Source organism: Martes martes (genome assembly GCF_963455335.1).
Source record: "Martes martes genome assembly, chromosome: 9".
Lineage (NCBI taxonomy): Eukaryota > Metazoa > Chordata > Mammalia > Carnivora > Mustelidae > Martes > Martes martes.
In genome coordinates, this window is record NC_137896.1 from 100,281,290 (window position 1) to 100,305,913 (window position 24,624).

General features: G+C 41.2%; 1 protein-coding gene across 3 annotated transcripts in view; it reads left to right on the forward strand.

The window, feature by feature from the left end:
- Positions 1-201: 201 nt before the first annotated feature.
- Positions 202-24,624, forward strand: part of RMND5A (required for meiotic nuclear division 5 homolog A) — a 59,957-nt gene continuing 35,534 nt past the window's right edge. Inside the window, exons 1-2 of one of the 3 annotated variants that reach the window (XM_080813825.1) lie at positions 202-609; positions 21,438-21,580. In XM_080813825.1, the coding sequence (XP_080669951.1) occupies positions 468-609; positions 21,438-21,580 (285 nt within the window). In that variant the 5' untranslated portion in view covers positions 202-467. The remainder of the gene's footprint in view (positions 610-21,437; positions 21,581-24,624) is intronic. The other 2 variants (XM_080813826.1, XM_080813827.1) reach the window with 2 other exon arrangements.

The following is a 24,624-nucleotide window of genomic DNA, read 5'->3' on the forward strand; positions in this document are numbered from 1 at the left end:
CTCTCGCCAGGCTGCTCCCCCTCGAGGGCGCGCTTGGTACGGCCCGCGCCGCCTCTTTCCCTTGCTGGGGTGGCTGCCCCCCCCCCCTCGGGTCGGCGGCGCTTGGTGCCGCCCGGGAGAACCAGGTCATCGGTCGGTTCCCGTGAAAACAAAAACAATCGGCGGCGCCGCCGCTGGCAGCCGAACGCGGCGAGTGAGGACCAGGGGCGCGGGACCGGGTGGGGAGAGCGAGCGGGAGCGGCGGCCAGTGTCCTGGGGCCGGGGGGGCATGGGGCAGGCGGGCACGGGCTGCGCGGGGCTCCCCCGGCGCCGCGGCTAGGGCGCCCGCTGTCTCGGCCGCTTCAGCCACCCGCGCCGCCCGCCTGGGGGACGAGGAGCAGGACGCGGCCTCGGCCGGGCCCGGGCCGAACGGCTGCGGACACCCGGGCACCAGGGAGCCGAGCGCCGCCGCCGCCGCCGCCTCCGGGATGGATCAGTGCGTGACGGTGGAGCGCGAGCTGGAGAAGGTGCTGCACAAGTTCTCGGGCTACGGGCAGCTGTGCGAGCGCGGCCTGGAGGAGCTCATCGACTATACGGGCGGCCTCAAGCACGAGATCCTGCAGAGCCACGGTAGGGCGGCCCGGGTGGGCGCGCGGGGCAGGGCCCGGTCCCTCGGGCCACGGCGGGCCAGGAGTGGTGTCCTCGCTCCTCCCGCGAGGTGCGGAGACCCCCCTCCCCCGCCCCAGCCCCCTGTGACTTTTCCTCCTCCCGATTTGCCTCGAACCTGTACCTACTTCGTTGTCGATTAAGAGTGAGCGCGATCCACCCGGAAACCGAGCCCGGAACCACGGGTTCCAGCCGGGTTAAACGTGCGTGAGGGCCGGTCGGTGGCACCTGCAAACTGCCGCCGCACCGGGGTGGGCGCCCCTCGCCCCCGCCCGGCCCGGTGCTTTCTGGTCCCTGCGGGCTGAAGGTGCGCTAATTGCGTTGGACGGGAGGGTCTGGGCGATAAGAGGGTCAGTGCAGGAAGCCCCTTTCTTTCTCTCCTGCCCCAGATCCTTGGCCCGGGGACTGACTTTCCAAGTCTTTCTTTCTTTTTTCTTCTTTCCGTTCTTTTTTTAAATTAGAAAGTCGAGTGTTATTCTTAGCTGTGGATTAACAGAACAGCCGCTGCTGCAACTTCACGATTTGACTGCTGTGTGGAAGCAGCTCTTCCTCAACTCCGCAGCCGCACACACATGATTCCTAGGAAACCAGCTGAATCGAACTGTTCAGCTCTCCTGGTGTAGCCTGAGGAAGAACAGGCAACTTTCCTGAAGCAAATTGTGGCACAAGTAGTTAGTTACTTGCCTTACCTGGCCAAATTTTTACTTGTTTTCCTTTCAGAAGACAGATTTTTATAGAAGGTGCTTTACCTAGATTATTTCATGATAGCCCAAGGACCTGGGGGCAGATGCTCTGCTGAGGTTAACTTGTAGAAGCTGGTTGGGAAGGGGTTTTGGTTTTGTTTTTTTAGTAACATTTGAAGGTCTTGTATCCTCAGATTAACGTATTCATATTGGTGATTCCTCCTGATCAAGAAAGAAAAGACTTTATTTAATGGATTTGTTCAAGTTTGGGGAAGCCTTTTAAGCTCCTAGGCTGAACCGCAGTTTATGGAAAGGAAAGTTTGGTAGCTGGGGTGAAATGTGGTTACTTGGGCAGGTGAGGTGAAGGCAGGGCCTCATTGGAGCTTCTCCTCTCTTCTCTTTCTCCTCCTACACCTTTCTTTCCAGATGCCCTTCAGTGGGGAATAAGTGCTAGCCAGTAATCGGGAGTCTTAAAACATACTATTCTGAACGTGGCAGTCACTTTTGAGCTCTGGGGAAGAAGCAAGCCTGCAACCGTAGTGGGAATAGGAGTTAGAATATTAATATGGAAAAATCAGCAGACCTAGATGGCTGCCTGTGAAGGGGAAGCGGAGGTGGAGTTGGATGGGAATCCTGGGAACGCTCTGGTGAATTTGGTTTTTGGGCATGCGAGATAAAGCTGAAGGACTATGTGTACTGGTGGCTAAAGATGCAGTTTGAATTGGGGGGAAAAATAAGGTCTCAGATGGTTTCCTAGTATAATTTCTACTTAGGAGAGTGAAGGAGATCCCATGGGCTGTAGGGAGGGAACAATGTAGGGTCTAACCACACCTTGAACCTCCTCTTGGAGAGTGGAGGGCCATGGAGGAACCAGCCAAAACAGAAAAGGCAGGAGCTTAGGAAGAGAGAAGTTGGTTAGCTGGTTGGGAGTTAGTGACCCTCTGCTTACAGCTTCATGGAGTTAAAATAAACTCAGTTAGTGGGAATTAAGAAAAATAGGCAAACTGAAGTGTAAGGAGGCACAAGGCTGTTTAAGTACAGGGGTAGGAGGTGTGTGTATGTGTGTGGGGAATGTGTGTGTGTGTGTGTGTGGGTGGGTGTGTGTCTCTCTGTCCCTGTTTCTGCCTGCCTGTCCACCCACCCTTCCGTTCCAGGAAATCTATGTCTTGTTCAAGGCTGAAAGAGAAAGAATGAGTGAAGGGTCTAGACTTGAAGAGGTGGACGGAGCATATCCTTTTTAGGGACCAGGTCAGAGATTGAGGGGTTAGATAGGCAGAATATGAGAGAAAATGGAAAGTAAAATATCTTCTTAGAAGAGAGCAGGGGGTATTAGTTGATGGGGGAAGTGTGATTGCAAGCCTCATTTTAGGGAATTTGGGGCTCATCTCTGATGGATAAAATAATTGCCAGAAATTGTTGAAGCATGAGTTTGCTTTAGACAAATTGTTTTTGCTCGGTATCGGGGAACTTTGCAAGGAATATATGGTGTGAGGGTATTAGCCACAGATAATGTCATGCTATTCAAATGATCTGACTTGGTGAATTGCATATGTTTCTTTCTCAGCCTCCTATTTTTTTACCTTCTGGTCTACCAGATTGCAGTTTGATATTGGTATTTCTTTGATTTTCTTTAATTCTTTAATAATAGGATTAAGTGACTAAAGGCAGTTGTGAAACGTGAAAGAAAAATAAATACCAGAAGTGCCAGGTCTAGTTTCCCAAGTAAATTCTTTTCTCTTACGGTGTTCTTATGTGTGGAGGCAAACATCATGATTTGGTATCTAGGTTATGGTAATTTTCAAAGCAGATAATTTCTAATGTTCTTTGCCAGAGATGTGGTGGGTATTACATTTGTATTTTAAATACACCCTTCCTAAAGTTGTTTCTCCTGAAATCTGAGTTTAGAGCTCCATTTTCAAGTTTGAATGTACTTGTTTGGGCAATTGATCTTGTGGCCTCCTGTGACTTGAGAGAGGGGCTCCAATTGGGACCATCTGTCAGGGCTTTGGATCTCATTCTCTGGGGTTATTTGTGGTAATAGTCTTGTAAGAATGTGATGTGAGTAAAGTAGAATCTTGGGAACTGTATAGCTCTCCAACATGGCATCATACTGATGGTAACTGCCTGATTCAGAAGTATCTTTTTAGCTAGGGTCAGGAGATCAGTTTTGGGGGATGATTTACATTTTCTTATGTTTAAATATCTCTTTTCTATTTTTTTTTATTTAAGATTTTACTTATTTAACAGGTGGGGGGGGTGGGGTGGGGTACAGAAGCAGGGGGAGTGGGAGAGGGAGAAGCAGGCTTCCCGCTGAGCCCGATGTAGGGCTCAATCCTAGGACCCTGGGATCATGATCTGAGCTGAAGGCAGATGCTTAACGACTGAGCAGCCTAGGCGCCGGAAATATCTTTTTTCTAAAGTGAGTGAAGGACTATACTAAATGAGAACGGTTAGAATTGTTTGTGGTGGAAACATCATATGTAAATGAAGATTAGTTGGTAAGCCTGTTGACAACCCATTTCCAGTCTAACTACTTTTATTCCAGATTGTGAAACTGCTCAAAGGGGGCTTGCCTGGCAACTGACCTGGAAGTAGTCCTGTAGTGAGCCCTAACATTTCTTTCATCTGCTCTGAATTGCCTCTGTGTAGCCTGAAATTCTTTCGTATAAACTTTCCCTAATTATTTCATTAAAAATGCATTTTTCTTAATTCAAATACCTTTGGGAGAATGCAGGCTTTGACTAAGTCATGGCTAGGCATGGAGTTTTGGTGATAAAGGGGCAGCGTAGCAGAGCAAAGGGGCGGTAAAAATCACAGAAAATACTAAACAGAAGTTCTGTGGAAGGCTGATTCATTCCTCTTCTGGAGACTGACTTAACTGCTTTCTTCAGGTCGGAGGTTTAAGGTCTTCAAGGCCTAAGGTTTGCCTGGGAAACAGGGTGGTAGATTAGATGATGGGAGAGTGATCTGAGCCTGATCTGAGGTAAAAGGGATTAGAGATGACTGTCCACAGTTAATGAAAGGTCTGTGCTGAGGTGTTTGGGCTGGGAAAGGAATACCATTTTTAAGCTTAATTTGCCAGAAATTCAAGGATTGTACCAAGCTCTGAGTCTTACCCTTAGTTATTCTGATTAAACTTCAGGTTCACTTGATTTCCTCAACTCTTAGGAAGGAGGAGAGCACTGTTGTCACTTAGTTGTACCAGCTTTTCAGTGAGTTTCCATGTGCACATGAAGTTTGGTCTGATTTAAGATTCTGTATGGTTGATGCTGTTTGGTGATCATTCCTGGTGTGCCCTTGATCAATTTGGGTAATGCGCTAGTGCTTCTCAGATTTTGCTCACGCATGTGCGCTCTTATTTTTTCAGATGGATTCATGATTTCGCTTAAGTAGATTTATCCTTATGGTAGGCACTCATATCTGTGAAATCATAAGTTTGGTGTATTAGGTATAATAAACTATTAAAAGCAAATTCATAACTATTAAAATATTATTTCACATACAGCTAAAAGCACTATTCACGTCAGTGATGTGGGAACCAGACCTTGGGTAACCCTCAGTTAACAGGCAGATAGTATGGGTAAATGTTCCTGATTTGACTTGTGATTGTTTATATGCTTTTTAGCATATTTTTTTCCTATTGGCAAATATATTTTGTTTCCCATTAGCACCTCTGTGGTGGGAGGGAGAACAGAAAAGAACTATATATCACGTATTGCTGATACTCTAATTGCACATTTGGTAAATGGAGATTAGACTGAAACAATAGGGTAGCATTTATGACATGTTTGACGAGTACTGGGAAAATTAAAATTTTTGTAGGAGTCAAGGGTATGCAGTATTTTTTAATACTGATTTCTCTGAAATCTTGCCATTTGCAACGATGTGGATGGAACTAGAGGGTATTATGCTGAGTGAAATAAGTCAGTCAGAGAAAGACAGTTAACATGTGATCTCCCTGATATGAGGAATTTGAGAGTCAGGGTGGGGTTTGGGGGCAGGGAAGGAAAAAATGAAACAAGATGGGATCGGGAGGGAGACAAACCATAATATACTCTTAATCTCACAAAACAAACTGAGGATTGGTACGCGAAGGGGAGTAGGGAGAGGATGGTTGGGTTATGGACATTGGGGAGGATATGTGATGTGATGAGTGCTGTGAAATGTGTAAGCCTAACGATTCACAGACCTGTACCCCTGGGGCAAATAATACATTATGTGTTAATAAAAATAATTAAAAAAAAAAAGAAAAAAAATGTGATTTCTAGGCTAGGGGCCTCTGGGTGGCTCAGTCAGTTAAGTGTCCAACTCTTGATCTCAGCTCAGGTCTTGATCTCAGGGTGGTGAGTTCAAGGCCCATGCTGGGTATGGAGCCTCCTTTTAAAAATTTTATTTTTAGGCTGTTATAGGGAGTACGGCTCCCTGATGCGGGGCTTGATCCTAGGACCCTGGGATCATGACCTGAGCCAAAGGCAGGTGCTTAAACGACTGAGCCACTGGTTCCTCTGTATTGTAGTTTCTGAAAATGATCCTCGGTGACTTTTTTAAAATGGATTTTGTAAATTTAAATTTTGTTTCGAGTAGATAATTCGTTCAAATGGTATAAATTCAAATGACAGAAAAAGGATACCCAGTAAGAAGTCTCCCTTTTATTCTTTCTTATTTGTGGGCCACCTAATTGTCCACTTCACAGACAAAGATGCTAGCTTCCAGGAAAATTTTTAAGAAAAACCAGGTAAATAATAATTTGTCACTATTCATTTTTACTTTGAGGCATTGGACATGTAGTTCTACTTACTTCGATTTAGGTTTAGTATTATTGCAATTTACAAGTTGGTAAAGATAGCTTAATTTGTAGGAGTGGTCAACACATGCATTAGCTTCCAAAACTCCTTTTTCTGTGTGTGTTTGTGGTCTGACTGCCAGTCGTAAAACTCATTTAAACCATAATCCTCCATCTTTTTTTGGTGAATCAAGGAGAATTTAGTTACTAGTTGCACAACTGCTTCCAGTTTTTAAAATTTGAAGGTAACAAATGATAAGGTAAATAGGCAATTAAGCACGGAAGAGAAAGCAAATTGTGGCCACGTTTTAAACTAATTTCTGTGGTATGGTTTTTATCAGTAGACAGAAAACAGAGATTCAGAGTCATATGGTATGTACAACTCTTCATTATAGAATTTGAGTTGTATATATTATATATACTTAGTGAAAAGTATGCTTATTTATATATATGAATCCTTGTTCTTTTCACAGCCTACCAGGCCTGAATGTATATTCATCCTTTAATGAATATTAAAGGATCAGGGTTTGGTAGATGAATGGTTTGCTTATTCAACCTTATTGTTCGGTGTAGTTGGAGTAGGCTTCAATACCTGGTGTCTCAGTTGCCAATGAAACTTTCTGCTAAATATTAACAAGACACTATTGAGAGAGAAAAGAAGGACTTATTTATTTATTTTACTTTTTACTATTATTATTATGTTAGCCACTGTATATAGTACATCATTAGTTTTAGAAAGAAGAAAGACTTTAAATTTTGAATTGAATAAAATTTGGTATCTACATTTAACATCTAGTCTGGAAAGTAGCAGATAAGTAGTAGGTCAGAAAAGTTCGGGTGGATAACAGTAGTCATTGTTGAAATACTCTAAGAGAAGAATAGACGAGTTAGCAAGCTACTTGGGCTGTTTTAGATGGTGAGAATAATAGGTTAGTGTGTGCGTTTCCATTTAGGTCTAGAAGCTGATTTAACTTTGTCAGCCATTCCTTTCCAGGCTCTTCTAGGAGGCAATTTTTTGATATTTGGCACCTTATTCATTCAGACTAGTATATTACTTGGGATTCTTTTGATTGCAGGTGGCAGAATAGTTTTAATTAAAATGGACTTCATTGATTCATTACTAAATAGGCTGAGGTAAGGCCAGCCGGGTCCAGAAGCAGAGAGGATGTTATGAGGACTGATCTTTTTCTCTTCCTCACTTGACTGTGCTTTCCGTGGTTGGCTTCATTCTTAGAGGAGCTTTTTCCACATGGAACTAAGATGGCCAGGGAAGTTCATTATCATTCTTATATTGCTAGTGATCCCAAAGACAGGAACATGCCTTTTTTTCTGCATTTTCAAACATAAAATTACCGGGGAGTATTCTGTGCTGTCTTGGTTTGGGGTCATAATCCTCTCCCTGAATCAACAACTGAGGCCAGGGCATGGAGTCCATTGGCTACCTTGGGGCTACATGCTTTGGCCATGTCAAGAGATGAACGGCCATGTGATCATAGAGAGGAGAGAGTTCTAGAAAGGAAAACTTGTACCCAGACCAAAGTGATAGATGTCTATTACAATTGAGCAGCTACAAGTTACACCAATAACAATGTTCCTTGAGGTGTTTTCTTTCTTTCTTTCTTTCTTTCTTTCTTTCTTTCTTTTTTTTTTAAAAGATTTTATTTATTTGTTTGACAGAGAGAGAGAGATCACAAGTAGGCAGAGAGGCAGACAGAGAGAGAGGGGGAAGCAGGCTCCCTGCTGAGCAGAGAGCCCGATGCGGGCTTGATCCCAGGACCCTGGGATCATGACCCAAGCTGAAGGCAGAGGCTTTAACCCACTGAGCCATCCAGGTGCCCCTTTGAGATGTTTTCTTGACCATCCCAACCTTTATTTCTCAGTTTTTGCCTGGCCTCCTAACTATAACATTGATACGATTCAAATACTGAGTTGTGAGTGCAACTTGATTTGAAGACTAAAAAAAATACAGTTTGGTTTATATTACCTTTGAGAAGTTACTTGAAATTGCTTGTGTGCTTGGCATAGTAAAATCATTTTACTAAGGTTATTTTATCTTTTACATAGTTTCTAACTCTGGATAATAATATTGGTGAGGGAGAAACTTGCCAACACTTCTATGATATGATACTAGGGTATTTAAAGAAATTCCCCTTCTTTCCAGTCTTAGTCTCTTAGTTGTTAGGACAGTGAAAATCATGTTTTGGTAAACTGTTCACTTGGGGTGTTAAAACTGACTTGTTTTATTTGGGGTCCTGCTTCTTCAGCTGTAAAATCTTTGAAAGTGACCCCAAAATGTGATATAGGGGAGAATTATAGAAGGCTCTGGTCCTGAGCTACATACTGGAGTCCCGTTGTGCTCCAGGTAATCCCCAGAAGTTGATAGGTATCAGGGACATGATGCTATCTAAACTGGGCATTGTTCTGAAAACTTCAAGAGTTTGTAGAATGGCAGAAATGCCTGGTCTTTTAGATTAGATGCTAGTCTAATCCCTCAGAGAAGAGACACCAGAATCTGCAGCAGGACTTGAGACTTTTAGAAATAACACTGTCATCTTATTTGGGTTTGGTGATTTTTATGGCTCAGCTTAGAATGGTTCTTAAAGAACATTGTTTTGAAAGTCCATAAAGCTATACTGCAAAGTCTTTAACACTTAAGATTGAGCCTGAATACTTTCTTCTCATTTTGTGTTATAGCATCTGGCTGTGTATTATCTTTGATGAGTTTGGTATATCTGTGGGCTCCATCTAGATTTAATATCTCATTATTGATTACATGAAGGTATTCAGGAGGAGGTAAGGGATGTCTCAAAAGAAACATTATACATGACTTCAGCCCTTCAGGAACATGGAGGCTTGTTAGGGAGATAAGAAGATGAGTCTCCCACTTGGAGAGCAGACCACAAAATTTTGTCCTTGAGCTCAGGAGATCTGAGTTTGAGTCCTTGCTCTGCCACTTTACTTGTTCTGTAATCTTGTTTAACCTTTTTCCTCTTCAGTAAACTTGTAACTTACATCACAGAATTATGGGAATGAAATCAGTAAGTAATAGATGGAAACTGGCTTTAAAATCTGAAAACAGGGCATATTTGTTATTTTTAATGTCTGTGTCTTTTTTGTTTTTATTTTTTTTTAAAGTCTGTCCCTTTAAGCAACAGTTAAGCGCTATGGAAACACTTTGACTGTTAGGTATCTTTTATACTGGTGTATGTTAGTTACCATTCTGTGCCCTGTGGTCTGCCTAATACCATAGGGAATATTCCAAAGACATAACTACAGTCTTCAAGAAACTTTAGTTGGATAATGAGACCAGACTTTTATATTTGGGAGGGGGAAAAAGCCATGGCCATGGCACAGTATAAATAGCAGTGCTTCTGGTTGGTACAAATACTAACAGTTCAGGGAAATAGGAAAGAAGAAACCCTTAGAACTGCTGAGGGGTGTGTGTGTGTGATTTCAATTGAACTTCAGAGCACTTGGTCAATAGTTATTAATTGCCAATTAAATGTAGAACTAGGCAGAATCTTGTAGGAGTTAACAAAGGGCAAGCAATCGTTCTCATGCTCTAATAACTTTCTGTCCAGTTAGGGAGATGCCATTGGTGTGTTTTTAAGCAACGGTGCCTGGTAATGGAAGGCCATATAGATAGGGCCAATGCTGACTGAGTGGTACAGGCAAGAAGGGGTGGGATTTGAGACAGAGCCCTCTAACCTGTCAAGTTTCAGTAACAGAGATTGAATGTGGACAGTAGGAAGATAAGATGGGGTGCCAGCAGTGGTGGTTGGCAAGAACAAAGGTACAGAGGAGTGAGAATACAGGAGGCATTCTGGGAAGAGGGAAGGACCAGAGCAGAGAGAAATAGGATAGAAGAATTAAAATTAAATTGGAATCAGGGTTTATAGAGTCACAGGGAAAATAGTAGACTGGGAAGATGTGGAATGACTTGGGTGGGGAGTACATTTTGGACAGGGACTGGGCAGGGACATTATCTTGAGACCAGTTAGCAGCATTTAGGTTGATTAGAGTTGGGAGTATGGTTGGTCTAGAGGCAAGATGACTAGTTAAATGTCAACTTAGACTTGATGAAAAGAGGGACCTGTCTTTGGGTAGTGGTGATAGAAATATACAGGGACCCATGCATGAGATCTCCTGAGGGAAGGAGTTACCAGGATGTGGTGTGTGGATGTAGTCTGGCAGGATGGGAGAGAAGCGTCAGAAAAATCAAAGCTTAATGTAAGCTTTGAGCATGAGTGACAGGTAGACAATTACAGAACCAGAAAGAAAATAAGTTTATGAGAGGGGAAGGTAGAAATCTGAGTTTAATTTGTAAGTCTGAAATTTACGTTTAAAGACTGAAAGAAACCTTACCTGATTCAGCCATTCATTTCAGAGATACAGAAGGAGGTGGCTAGAGATTAATTCTCTATATTTTGAATTTGAAGGGAATGAATAGGCTCTCTAAAGTGGGACTGTCTAGCAGACATTCGAAAGCTGGTGCTTTGTGTCCTCTTTTTCTTCTGTCATCTCTCTCAGTTCTTGTCTCATCGTGTATTTTCGAAGCCTTCCCTTTCTTCCCTGTGCCAGTCATTTTGGTCTAGCTCTCTGCTCTAGGAGCACTCTTAGTTTGTACCATGTAATTTAGCTTTTAAATAGAAACTTTCTTTCTCTTTTCCCCTTATGGTTGGTTTTGCAGCACCCTAGGCTGTGATTTGGTGCAGTGGATTGGAACACACCTGTCTGAATCTGCGTTCTGTTCTGGAAGGTCAGGGGTTACCCACAAAATACTGTGCTTTGTAGATTTACCACCTATTAATATATTGAAAAGAGTTTGTTTTGTTTTCAGTGATTTACTACTGCCCCTAGAAAAAAACGAGTGCGCTGTATTTGTGCCTTTTCCTTCCTCCTCTAAGTGAATCTCTGTTGAGCAGCTGCTGTGTCCTAGGTGCTGAAGTAGCTCCTAAGAAGTCCCAAACTCCAACAGGCCACACTTTAATTTGCCACTCACAGTATGAGACAGTCCTTTTATTATTATTTTTTAATATGAGTCTTACCTTTTCAAGTTTCAAGTTTTTCTATTTTAATGTTTTGCAGTCTTTTCTGTGTTCACCTTGCTAGTGACTTCTTTAGAATCAGTCTTAGACCCTTTTATCCTTTGTCTTCTTTTATTCCTATCCTGAATTTCTTAATCTGTCTAACACACTTGATCTGTACCCTGAACACTGCCGACAGAGGCCTTTAGCACTCAGTAAACTGACTCTAAATCATGGTTCTCCCTTCCTTTTGACTTTAGTCTGTTTGCCTGTTTTGTCTTTGTCTAGTCTCATTTTATTTATTTTAAAATAATAAAATTTATAAAAATGTAAGAGTGGGGTAAGGGAGCCAGGGTGGCTCAGTCAGTTACGTGTCCGACTCATGATTTCAGCTCAGGTTCTGATCTCAGCATGGTGAAATTAAGCCCTATGTCTGGTTAAGGTGGGGGCTGGGGAGCCTGCTTAAGATTCTCTTTCTCCCTCTGGCTCTCCCCTTCTTAGAAAGAGTGGGATAATGTAGAATTCTTTTTCCCCTTACAGCCTTCCTTTGACTTTTTCTATTTTAACTTATTTTTTTTTAAAGGAATTAATCTAGAATGAATTCTGGATATAGGTTTAGGAGGCCTCGGTTTTCATATAGGTATAGTGAGGATTATGTTTACTAAATGGATTGTTTTGCTTTCACTTCAAAACTTGCATGCCATTTTGTTTTCTACTTAATTCCAAATTTAAGATCTCTGTCCATTTTATGAAGTGGAGTTAACTTTTAATAATGCAAAGAGCTCAAGTGCAATATGTGTAATATTTGTAAGCTTGGATATTTAAAATTTTTTCTGCCTCCATGATATTCGTAAGATTGTTAAGTCAGGTCTTAGTGATTTCTAGGGAATGCTACTCTTTGCTTCTAACCAAAATATTGTAGTCCTTAGGTGGTGATGTTTTCAGCCAGTTTGGACATCTGAATAATAATCATCATGATAATCACCTTTCTGTGTTGTGCCTCCCGTTTTTTATAGAGTTTTCTTAATTATAGGGGTCTCATCTCTCATGTGGTTGACTCTTAGGCAGCGTGTACTCATGGTGTAATTGACATGTTTAAACTGCCTCTTACAGGCCAGGTTAGAACTTTTGATTATTTGTCCATGAGCAGATGTATCAAGCTACACCATTATAGTGCTGCCTACCAACCAGCTGTTTAGTTTGAGCAGTATTATCTTTCTTTAATAGTGTGTACAGTTATTTGAGGGTTTTCTTCCCTTCTGATAGCCTAAAAATAAGTGGCAAACAAAATTGCAAATGCGAACACTGAGTAAGGATGAGAACATAGTTTTCAGTCTTAATATCTTTGTCTCGATTATGTTAGATGAGCCAAAATGGTGAGTAAATCCTGTCACATAATTGGACATATGGTTGTCTTAAGCCATGTGATTATGAAGGAAAATAATTGAACAAATGTAGAAAATGATACAGCTGTATTGAAAAGTTATTTATAAAACCAAGGTACGATTAGGAATTTTGTAATTTTTCCCTCTGTGGGAGTTGGGCACTCCTTATATTGTGTAAGTTTGTTCTATCTTCCTACATTCTGACTTGGGGTATAATTTTTTTTTTTTTAAAGATTTTATTTATTTATTTGTCAGAGAGAGTGAGCACAGGCAGACAGAGAGGCAGGCAGAGGGAGAAGCAGGCTCCCCTCTGAGCAAGCAGCCCGATGCGGGACTCGATCCCAGGACCCTGGGATCATGACCCGAGCCGAAGGCAGCCGCTTAACCAACTGAGCCACCCAGGCGTCCCATGACTTGGGGTATAATTTTATAGAAACACATTATGTACTAAAGTTGAAATGTATTTCTTTCTTTTTTTTTTTTTTTTACACATCTTGGCATAGTTTTGTTTTACAAACACAGAAACTGCTCAAAACACAAGCCTGTTAATTTTTTCCCCCAGTCTTTACCTGTATATTTAAGGTTTTCGAGGGGAGGAAATGGTCATATTTGGAAAAGGGAAGGAACTCATAACTGGGGGGACTCTGTTCTATGAGTGTGTTTTATTTGGACATTGATATGTGTGTGTGTGTGTGTGTGTGTGTGTGTGTGTGTTCGTGTGTGTATTATTTATTTGGTGTTTGAAAAATTTAGGCCATAATGCTTTGTGTAGTACACATGAGATATCCTGGAAGGGTGTAGATCAGTGAGCTGCTGAGTGTGAAACTGCTGGCAATCAGAGGGTATTGGTTCAGGGTGTTGGTAGTGCCAGAGTTTCCAGTGCTGGGCTTGAAAATGAGAATATGTAATTTACTAGGGGCCCTTGGGTGGCTCAGTCAGTAGAGCACGTGACTCTCGATCTGGGGGTCGTGAGATCAAGCCCCACATTGGGCGTGGAGCCTAAACACTGAAGATTAAACAATCATATTGCCTGTCTTCCAGTAATTTCATCAGGGCGATAAGACAAATATTTGTAATCAAGTGTGAAACTCTGATAGAGAAGTCCAGGATGCTATGGAAATAAATGATTTATTGTTTCTTTGAAACTAATGGACATAGATCCTGAAATGGCTAGGCAGCGAAGCTCAAGGGCAGAGCTTGAAGTGTTAGCTGGGCTCTCTAAAAAATGGTTTAGGAGTTAACTCAGATGAAAAAAGCCAATCTGAAAATGCTACATGCTATAGGATTCTGACTATACAGCATTCTGAGGAAGGCAGAACTATGGAGACAAAAGGATCGGTGGTTGTGGAGGGTGAGGTGGAGGAGAAAGATGAATAGGCAAAGCACAGAGGATTTTTAGGGCTGTAACAAGACTTTGTAGGATACTATAGTGATATATGCTGTTACCCATTTGTCAGAATCCATGTGCAGCACCAAGGGTGAACCCTCAGGTAACTATGGACTTTGGGTGATAAATGATGTGTCAGTGTAGGCTCATCCTTGGTTTTAAAAAAAAAAAGTACCATTCTGGGGGGTGATACTGATAATGGGAGAGGCTGTGCTTGTTGTGAGGGGGTAGTAGGTATATGGGGAATCTCTGTACCTCCCTCAGTTTTGTTGTAAACCTAAAACTACTCTTAAAAAAAAAAACCCAAAAAACAAAAACAAAAAAACCCACAATCTTTGGGGCACCTGGGTGTCTCAGTCAGTTAAGCATCTGCCTTTGGTCCAGGTCATGATCCCAGGATCCTGGCATTGAACCCTGCAGTGGACTCCCTGCTCAGTGGGAGTCTGCTTCTCCCTCTGCCTCTTCCCCTGACTTGTGCTCTCACTCACGCTCTCTCACTCTTAAATAAATAAATCAATAAATAATTTCAAACAAACAAAAAAAAACAACTTGAAAAGTACATGTAGTCACTGTATGGATGAGCACTGCCTCAGAACTATTCCTTTCATGGTCATGTATGATAGGTCATGAGTCTGGGGAGGTTTATTGCATTGAAAGACACAGCTGGGGGCGCCTGGGTGGCTCAGACTCTAAGTTTCAACTCAGGTGATGATCTCAGTCATGATCTCAGGGTTGTGAGATCCAGCCCTATGTTGGGTTCCATGCTGGGCATGGAGCCTGTTTGGGATGCCCCCCCACCACCCCACTCTCTTTTGCTCTCTCTCTTCCTCTTAAGGAAAACAAAAACAAAAACAAAAAACACCATTGGCACAGGACTTCATCCTGGGTAAAAAGTGACCACTACCATGGCCAACTAGGATTCTAACATTTACCTCACATCTAGTTTAGTTATGGCAGAGAAGGCTGTTAGTAATTCCCCAGCTTTATTTCTAGGAACTGAATCTATTTAGATTTCTTTCACAGAAAGGTTCTTCTAGAAGCAGGTTTTGTTTTCAAACAGAGAAATCAGAAGAACATTAGAACTCTCCCTTTAGGACTTAGAGGTTTGGTCTCACTCAGTTTGATTGTTATAGTGATTTCTAAACCTGTTTTTACCTTTGGCCGCTTTCCACTAAATCCATTTGAAAATGCATTAGTGGGATCTTTCTCTTTGAACAGGGCTTTCCCAGGGTTCTCCTTCAGATTATTCCATTATACTTTTCTTATACTTACAAATACACTGTAGAAATTATTTTTCCTTGGGGCATACCGAGAACTCTCAATGTTAATTAATTGACCTTCCACTACTAGAATCTGTCCTTTATAAACTTGAAGACCAAAAAGTGTAGGGTCTTGAAGAAATGACAGCAGCACCAAATTTCAGACATTTAAGTTGCTGAGATTTGAAAATACCATGCATTTCAAGGTTGGGTTGTAGAAGTTCAGTTAGTAAATTCCAGATGACCTCTGTCCTCCAGCTTGTCCTCTGCTTTTTTGTTCTTTAACCTTTTGTTTACTTTGTTGTCTACTGACTGTAGAAACAAACATGCTAGAATGGATAGGACTTATGGCTTGCATTTTTAAGATTTTTAAAATTGAAAAATTGTTCACATACCATAGAAGTCACCCTTTTAAAGGCTGTGATTCACTAGCTTTTAATATATTCAGAAATGTGCAGCCATAACCATTATCTAATCCCAGAACATTTTCATCACTCCCAAAGAAACCTCATACTTACTAACAGTCACTCTCAATTCTACCCTTTGCTAGCCTCTGGCCCCTGTGAATCTACTGCTGTCTTTGGATTTAGAGATTTCATATAATTGAATCATACACTTACGGCCTTTTGTATCTGGCTTATTCCAGTCAACACAGTCTTTTCAAGGTTCGTCTGTGTTGTAGCATGTATCAGTGCTTCGTTCCTTTTTATGGCTGAATAAATATTCCATTATGTGGCTATGCCACATTTATCCAGTCACCATTTGGACATTGGGATTGTTTCCACTTTTTGGCTAGTAGGAATAATGCTGCTATGAACATTCCTATACAAGTTTGTGTGTGGACATACCTTTTCATTTCTCTCAGGTATGTACCTAGCAGTGGAATTCCTGTATTATATGGTTATTATGTTATTATATGTTGTTATTAACTTTCTGAGGAACTGTCAGATTGTTTTCTTCAGCCACTGCACCATATGACATCCCACCAGCAATGTGTGAGGGTTCTTAATTCTCCGCATCCTCCCCAACTCTTTTTGTTGTCCATCTTTTTCATTATAGCTACTCCAGTGGGTGTGAAGTAGTTTCTCTTTGTACTTTTGATTTGCATTTTTCTTTTGACTAATAATGTTGAACATCTTTTCCTGTGTTTATTGGTTATTTGTCTTTCCTCTTTGGGGAAAAAAATGTCTGCTCAAATTCTTTGTCCGTTTTTATTTTTTAAGAATTTATTTGTGCAAATGCACAAGTTTAATTGTGCAAATGCACAAGTGAGCAGGGGGAAAAGCACAGAGAGAAGGGCAAGCAGACTTCCATGCTGAGTGCAGAGCCCCACGTGGGGCTTGATCCTAGGACCCTGAGATCATGACCTGAGCCAAAATCAAAGGGTCAGACACTTAACTGACTGAGCCACTCAGTTGCCCCTGCCCATTTTTAAATGGGGTTGTCTTGTTAGATTGTAACAGTTCTTTGTACATTCTGGATACTAGACCCTTACCTGACATACGAGTTGCAAATATTTTCTGTCATTCTAGGAGTTATTTATCTATCTCTCTACCTATTTATTTATTTTTGTTACTTGTGATTTTGGTATCCTACCTAAGAAACCGTTGTCCAATGCAAGGTTGAGAATACACCCACGTTCTTCTAAGAATTTGATAGTTTTGGGTCTTACCTTTAGGTGTTCATTCCATTTTGAGTTAATTTTTTTATATGGTATGATTCTTTTGCATGTGGGTATCTGCTTATTCCAGCACCATTTGTTAAATATGGCATTCTCTTTAACTGTTCTTTCCTTGCTTTAGTTACTGTCAATCCACATACTTATATTAATAGTGTATGAAACTGTGCAAGGCGGGGTGCCTGGATGGCTCAGTCCTTAAGTATCTGCCTTCGGCTCAGGTCATGATTGTAGGATCCTGAGATTGAGCCCCACATCAGGCTCCCTGCTCAGCTGGAAGCCTGCTTCTCCCTCTCACACTCCTCCTGCTTGTGTTCCCTCTCTTGTTGTGTCTCTCTGTCAAATAAATAAGTAAAATCTTTTTTTTTTTAAAGATTTTATTTATTTATTTGACAGACAGAGATCACAAACAGGCAGAGAGGCAGGCAGAGAGATGCGGGGAAGCAGGCTCCCCGCCGAGCAGAGAGCCCGACGCCGGCTCGATCCCAGGAGCCTGGGATCATGACCTGAGCCGAAGGCAGAGGCTTTAACCCACTGAGCCACCCAGGTGCCCCTAAATAAGTAAAATCTTAAAAAAAAAAAAAAAAAAGAAAGAAAGAAAAAACTGTGCAAGGCATGTGATAAAACTGGAATATTTAGTTTAGAATAAGAACCTGTCTTTGCTCAGGACTTACATATATCTAATTGATACTGGTGATGGAATTATACATGATATTGTTGAGTGGGATTCAATTAAGTGCTAGAGGAAAGGTGGAGAGAACAGAATTCATTAGGAATTGAGAAGACTGAGTAAATCTATGAGCAGAGAGGTTCCTAGAGGAGATGAAGGTATTGAGGTTAGGTAAGGTTTAGATACAGAAATGACCAGAGTAGAGCTATTGAAGCAGTTAGATTCATTTGGCTCAAAGTATGTATGGAATACCTTTTAAACAGATTTTGAAATTTTTCCTGAATTACCAAGTCTTCTCTTAGCCTAAATTATGTTATTAGAAGTTGGAAGCACCTGAAACATACTTTGTGCAATTGTATCTAGAGAAGAGGACAGTTTTTATTTTGGTTACATCATATTGCATTGGGTATCTTATGGTATTTTATATCTATCTTCTGTTTGCTTATCTTTTTACATCTCCCAGTGGTTGTCACTGAACTAGACTTATATTCCCTCTTCACAGTCCCTACAACTTCCTGGGGTTTTTTTTCCCTTCAAACTGTAGAGAAACTATTCTGTCCTGATCACTCATAACTTCCACATTTTAAATCCAGTGGTCTGTTCTCAGTCTATATCTTACTTGACATAGCAGAGCATTTAACACAGTTGGTTACTTCCTCCTCCTTGACACATTGTCTTTACTTGGCTGCCCCAGCACCATGCTTCATTTTCCTCCTGCATCATAGTGTTTTCGGTGGTCTGTTAGTCTCCTTTTCTAATTCTGTTTCATCTTGGAGTAAGCTTGGAGTTTCCAGGACTCCCATCTTTTATCACTTTTTTTTTTGTTTGTACTGACTCTTTTGATGTCTTCATTTAGCCTCATGGCTTTATTATTTTTTTAAATATTTGAATGTTTTAGAGAGAGAGTGCAAGAGAGTGCAGGGAGGGGGACAGAGGGAGAGGGAGAGAGAATTTCAAGCAGACTCATCACTGAGCTCAAAGCCCAACATGGGTCTTGATCCCAGGACCCATAAGATCATGACCTGAGCCAAAACAAATACTTGGACGCTCAACTGACTGAGCCACCCAGCCACCTCATGGCTTGAAACATCACCTACATGCCAGTGACTCACAAATTTATGTATCCAGCCCTGTGTTTGCTCTTGAACTCCAGGTTTATAAATCTAACACACTCCACATGTGCGCTGAAGTGACTACTTACATATCAAATTTAACAAGCCCCAACCTGAACTCCTTACCTCTTCCTTCCTCTCATACCTGCTCAGCTTTTAATCTTTATCATTCTAATTTAAGACAATTCCATCTTTCTACTTGACTTAAACTAAAAAAAAAACAGGTTTGGAGTCATCTGGGAGTCCTTCTCTTCCTTCATACTCAGTCAGGAAATCCTATTGGCTTTGCCCTCAGAATATATCCAGAATCCAGGCACTTCTCACCACCTCCGCATCTTACACCCTGGGCTGAGCCACTGCCCTCTTATCTGGATTGCTGCCACAGCTTCCTAACTTTTCTTCCTGCTTCTGTTCTTGTATTCCTGTCTTGAGTCAGAAAGACCATACTAAAATGTGTCAGTTTATGTACCTGCTCTGCTCAAAACCTTTCAGTGGATACCCTTTCATGCAGAATAAAAGCTAAAGTCTTTACAGTGCCAGAAAGGCCCTGCAAGATCAGGACCCCCATTATCTCTTACACTTTTTCTCCTCCTGTTTTTCTTTGCCAGACATCTGCTTTAGCCACACTGGCTTTTTGACTATTCTTTAAATAATCTTCATATATTCCTGTAAGGGCTTCTATCCTCTCAGCCTGGAATGCTTTCCCCCTGAAAGGGAGGAGAAATACTTTTTCTTTTAATCTTGTGAGTTCTTGACTGAGACCCCTGTAATAAAAGGCAGATTAACAAGAGAAAACAGTTTATTAACATGTATACTTTATGTATATATGGGAGGTTCTCAGAGAAAAGTGAGTAACTCAAAGAAGTGGTTTAGAGTTCAAGCTTAAGTACCATCTTTAGCTAAAGATGAAAGAAAGGTGGGGAAGCCAGTTTATCAGGAAATGCACAGTAAACAAAAGTAAGATTTGTTATGCAGATATAAGTCTGAACCTTCTTCACTGATAACGATTTAGAGCCATTCTTCTCTCTGTGGGTAGAGAGGGAGACTTATGAATGGAATTTCCCTCATAAATGTAAATTTCCCTTACAAAAGGGTGACTTCTCTGTTTTTAGAACTTTTCCTGTATCTGCTGTTTCTTATAATAATATGCTCAAAATAATCCTTATGGCAAAGAAGCATATTTTGGAGTGGCAAATTCTGCCGCCCTTCATCCCCACAGTAGCCCCATGGTTGTTTCCCTCATTTATTTCAAGTCTTTGCTCAGATATCACTTTCTCAGTGAGGTCTATCCTATCCACTGTATTTAAGATTGTAATTGTTCAGCTCACATACACTCCCCATCTCTTTTACAGTGCTTTTTCTCCTCCAATAGAATATATCCTCTTATGTTCTACTATATATAATTGACTTATTTTGTGTTGTTCACCAGAAGGTATCTTGCTCAATGAGTACTTGTTGAATGAATGGACATCCTAGGGCTGCTGTCATTTTGGGTGGTTCTTGTTCAGATTCTTCAGCCCCATTCCAGAGCTCTTGAATTAGATACAGGGGATGGAGGTCCAACTCCTTTGTTTTAACTTAGACCTGCAGGTGATTCTGATGTAAATTTGAGTTTAAGAACCACTGCTGTATCATAGTTAGTAGTTCAGCCAGATCTGTTGCTCACAGGTGGGGATATGTAGATGGATGAGGTAATTAACAAATGTTCACTCTTCTCCCACCTTCTTCTCCTCTCCTTTTCCTGAGGAGGTAGTGCTGGGAAAGATGATATAAACTGTAGTAACTTTCAGTTGATTTATCGTGTGTATCAAGGTCCCCAAGACCACCTTTACGTTCCACTGATCACTAGGAGGATGCATAGGAATCAGCATGTAGTCACACTCATGGCTAAGATTTACTACAGCAAAAAGGACACAAAGCAAAATCGGCCAAGGGGAAAGGCCTCGTGGGGCAAAGTGCAGAGGAAGCAGGAGAAAATTTCCAAGAGTTTTCTCTCAGCGGAGTGTCAGTCGCACAAGCAGGGCACATTTAATTTCTCTAGCATCAAATTGTAGCAAGTGTGAAGTGTTGTCTACCAGGGAAGCTCATTAGAGACATAGTGCTCAGGGTGTTCACTGGGAACTGATCATATAGGCACCGTCAGCGTAGCACATACTAAAATTCCAGAGTCTCAAAAGGAAAGCAGGAATTCAGCATGAGCCTCATTGTACAGTTTAGGAATAGTGAGCCACTCTTACCAGTTAAGGTGGTGGGGAACCCTGATAAGAATGGCTCACTGTGCCATATAGATGGGGATATGTTAACTCTTTTTCGGCTGTGTTCACTCTTTCAACATGGTATCCATGGAAATTTGTTGGGTTTTCTTTTCTACTTCTTTATATAGAATATAAAGCATTTAGACTAAATCTCTCTTTTAGGAAATTGAATAACAATGAAAATGTATTAAGAATGACTTGAACAGTTTAAGTGGATGGGATAACTGAGTTTATTCAGTAAGACATATTTTCTGAAAAATGCCTTGGCAGTATCATTCACAGTCTGTGCTATTTTGGTAATTACAAAAGTGGCTTATTTCATAGTAAAGTTTTCTTATTTATTCCAAAAAATAAATTAAGATAACTTTCTTAGCATTCACTTGAAAAATGTTATCTATGAATGTGACCATCTGCTTCAAAGCAGATATTTGTTTTTCTTCACTTTTCTTCCAACTTTCATGTTCTAAAGGGCCTGTTTGAAATTTGCCATCTTTGAGTTTGCTTTCGTCAGTAACCAGTCTTTCTCTTTTTTTCTTTCTTTATTTTTTTATAGGCCAAGATGCTGAATTATCAGGGACACTTTCACTTGTTTTGACACAATGCTGTAAGAGAATAAAGGACACTGTTCAAAAATTGGCCTCAGACCACAAAGACATCCACAGCAGTGTTTCTCGTGTTGGAAAAGCCATTGATAAGGTATGGTGTTGAAGGAAGTATCTGGGATTTTTTTAACATCATCCTTCTTCTCCTAGCACTGCTTTGATAATAATTCTTTTATGCTAGTCCTTTCATCCTGGCTTTAACGTTTTCAGATTTGGTTTTATTATATTACTCTTAAAGTTTTCTTTTGCTATTTAAAAAAACAAAAATAAAAACATTTGTTTGTATGACTACAGTTCCTTGTATCAAGGTGAGAAAATTTCCAAAGAAATTTTAACTCCTCTGAGGGAGTGTGTTTATAGATGTAACTTCCTACTTCCTGAATAGTTCATTGGCAGTGACTGTCTCTCTTGTGGGGTTATTAGGATAACACCCTTGCATCATCCTAACTATTGTCTTCCTGTGTGCATGCTAGTTGCTTTTCTCCATTGTTGCTTTCTGTGTGAGTGAGTGGGTTGGTTGCTAGCTGCAGGGCCAGTCCACTTCTGTTGGGCGATTGTTCTGGTGACATCTCTTGAATCTGTGACTTAGTGGTTTACTTATAAGTGGTTATTTTTAGCACTGGGCCAGTTTTGCCCTTGGAGTTCATAGTGGGGCCTAAGAGACAGGGCCTAAGGTTACTGTGTGATACTTCTGACTACATCAGCCATTGGAGAATTTGTAATGTTTATGGATTTATTTTTTTATGGATGTTTTTTGACACATTGTAAACTTGTGGGAAGGTAGGAAGAACTTTTAGGAGAGCTCTTTGTAAAAGCAAAAAAAACCAGTCCTAAGATTTGCATCTTAGTCTGAATGTAGGAGAGCTAGTAGCTATGATGTAAATAGAAACTCATGGAATCCAGGGGGTGACTTTGTCTAACTCATGGGTAAGCTTACCTTTTAGAAATTATCCTGTAGAGCAGTAGTCTTGAAGGGCTAGACTCGAGGCAGTCTAAGGCAGAACTATCTGCTTCTAAGGAGGTTTGTTAACTGGTCAGGTACAGTGTAGCCGGACTGTGTGTGGCAGGGGCTCTAAGGATTGTTTGGGTAGCTGTGGTTTACAGAAGTGTTAGTGACCTTTCAGAGAGCTTTTGCCATTCCCATAATGCTGAGGGTTTCAACTTGGCAAAAGAGGCCTGAGAAGTAGTCCTGGCAGCAGTAACACCATATTTGGATTGGTGATGGCATTTGCTAGCAAAGGCTGGGAAGGCATTGCGTATTCTCTGAAAGAACTTTAATGTTGTGCTTCCTGTTTGGAGACCCCAAGAGAGTGCACACAGCTTTGGAAGTGGCTTTGGCATCAGACCTTCTGGGGGCTATGGCATTGGAAGTCTTCAGTTGGTATGTACTAGTTTAAGGGCTCACTGGAATGGTGGCGGGGCACTTTAGAGAAGGTCTTAAATCACTGTGGGTGAGGGACCTTCAGCTGCTCTAGGTGGTGTCTAGGAAGCTTCAGGTTTTGATGGCTGACGGTGACCAAGGCAATCTGGTGATTCTGATGGTTGAAACCCTTGGAGGTAACAGAAGGCATCTGCTTGACCATCAGGCTGCTTGTAGTTATGACAGAGGGTGGGGACAGCAAGACCAGAAGATGCCATGATAGTGGGAAGAACGGAAGTTTTCATGGCAGCTAATCAGAGAAAGTATCTGAGGAGAGATCCCAGATTCGAGAGAGGTGAGGATGGCAGCAGCCATATCTCAAGTGTGTGGACTGCTGGCCACTAGGATCTAGAGCATGGGGGCCAGCAATTCACCAACTTTGTGTTCTGCCAGTGATAGGTAACTGTGTGTCCCTATTTCCTAGATTGTGCCTATTGTCCTGTCAGATTATTAGAACCTTCTTTTTACTCTTATCCACCTAACTAATGGTGACTTGTAAAGCATGTCTTCCTAATCTAGCAAGTCTTTTTACAAATATTCATAATTGTTGTCAGGTATTTTGGCTAATCTTTGAGACAAAGCATTTAAATGTATTTGGTGCTAGAAACAGAAGAATCCCTTTGAGAATGGATACCAAGGGAATGCATAATGAGTAATCTATATTCTGGCTTTTTTGGTGGGGGTGTGTTTGAGGTGAATGTTCCTAATTATATATTTTAATTTACTCATTTCTCTTTTGAGGACATTTTTGTCATGTTAAGTAATAAGGGCTTTTTCAAGTAAAAAATTTTTTGTGTGTGGTTTTATGTTGCTGTGAAAGTAGTTTAGGTTCTGGGTGACCTGGATTCCAGATTCTTCTGATTCATCCTATGAAACTACATTGTTAAGTTGATACTGGTAAGTGTTTGTTGAATTATGGTTCTGGGACACAGAAGAAAGCCTGGATCTTTTAACTCCATTCTCTACCATCTTTCAGTGTGTGTTCTCCCTTCCTACCCTTCTCTTTTTTGGGGTAGGAGCATCTGTTTACCCTGAGCTGTAACAGGAAGCTATTACCCCACTAGAACTACCTAGACACTGTGCTTCTCACATACTTGAGGAATTCTGTGTAGGCTGTTGTCATATAAGACTCCACTGACTTGTAGTCTGGACCTGGAAAATTTGTACAAGCTTCCAGGGCCACCTGTTGTGACAAGGCTGGGTGGACTCCTGTGGGCTGATGTGAGCAGACAGGATGAAGCTGAAGCCATTGTGGCCCAGGCCTTTAAGTCCCACAAACAGACTTGAGTAATAAAACTGGAATGCTGTCCAACAGCCTGTGAGCAGCACCCTGTGGTGGATCTATGTTCCCATCCTGCCAAGAGGAGGGCAAAGACGCTGGTGATTCCTTTATGAGCAGGCTGGTTTTGCGTGAGGAACAGTAGAGAATTTTTGACACACTTAATGATTTTTTTGTCCTTTAATGTTTTAATGCTTGTTTTAAAGTTCTTTAGTCATCACTTAATGTAAGCAGAAAAGGGGTTTGTGGTGTTAGCCAAGGCACTTTCTGGCTTTTAATTTTGTGAACATAAAAAATTATTGAAGATTTCTGCCTTAATGTGTTGACTGTTTTCAGAGGCCCATAGTATGATAACTATTTAAAATAATAATATCAGATATTGGTTTCTGTGGCAGATTATTTTTAGTAAAAACAATGTGTTGGCCTATTTTTAATTTCC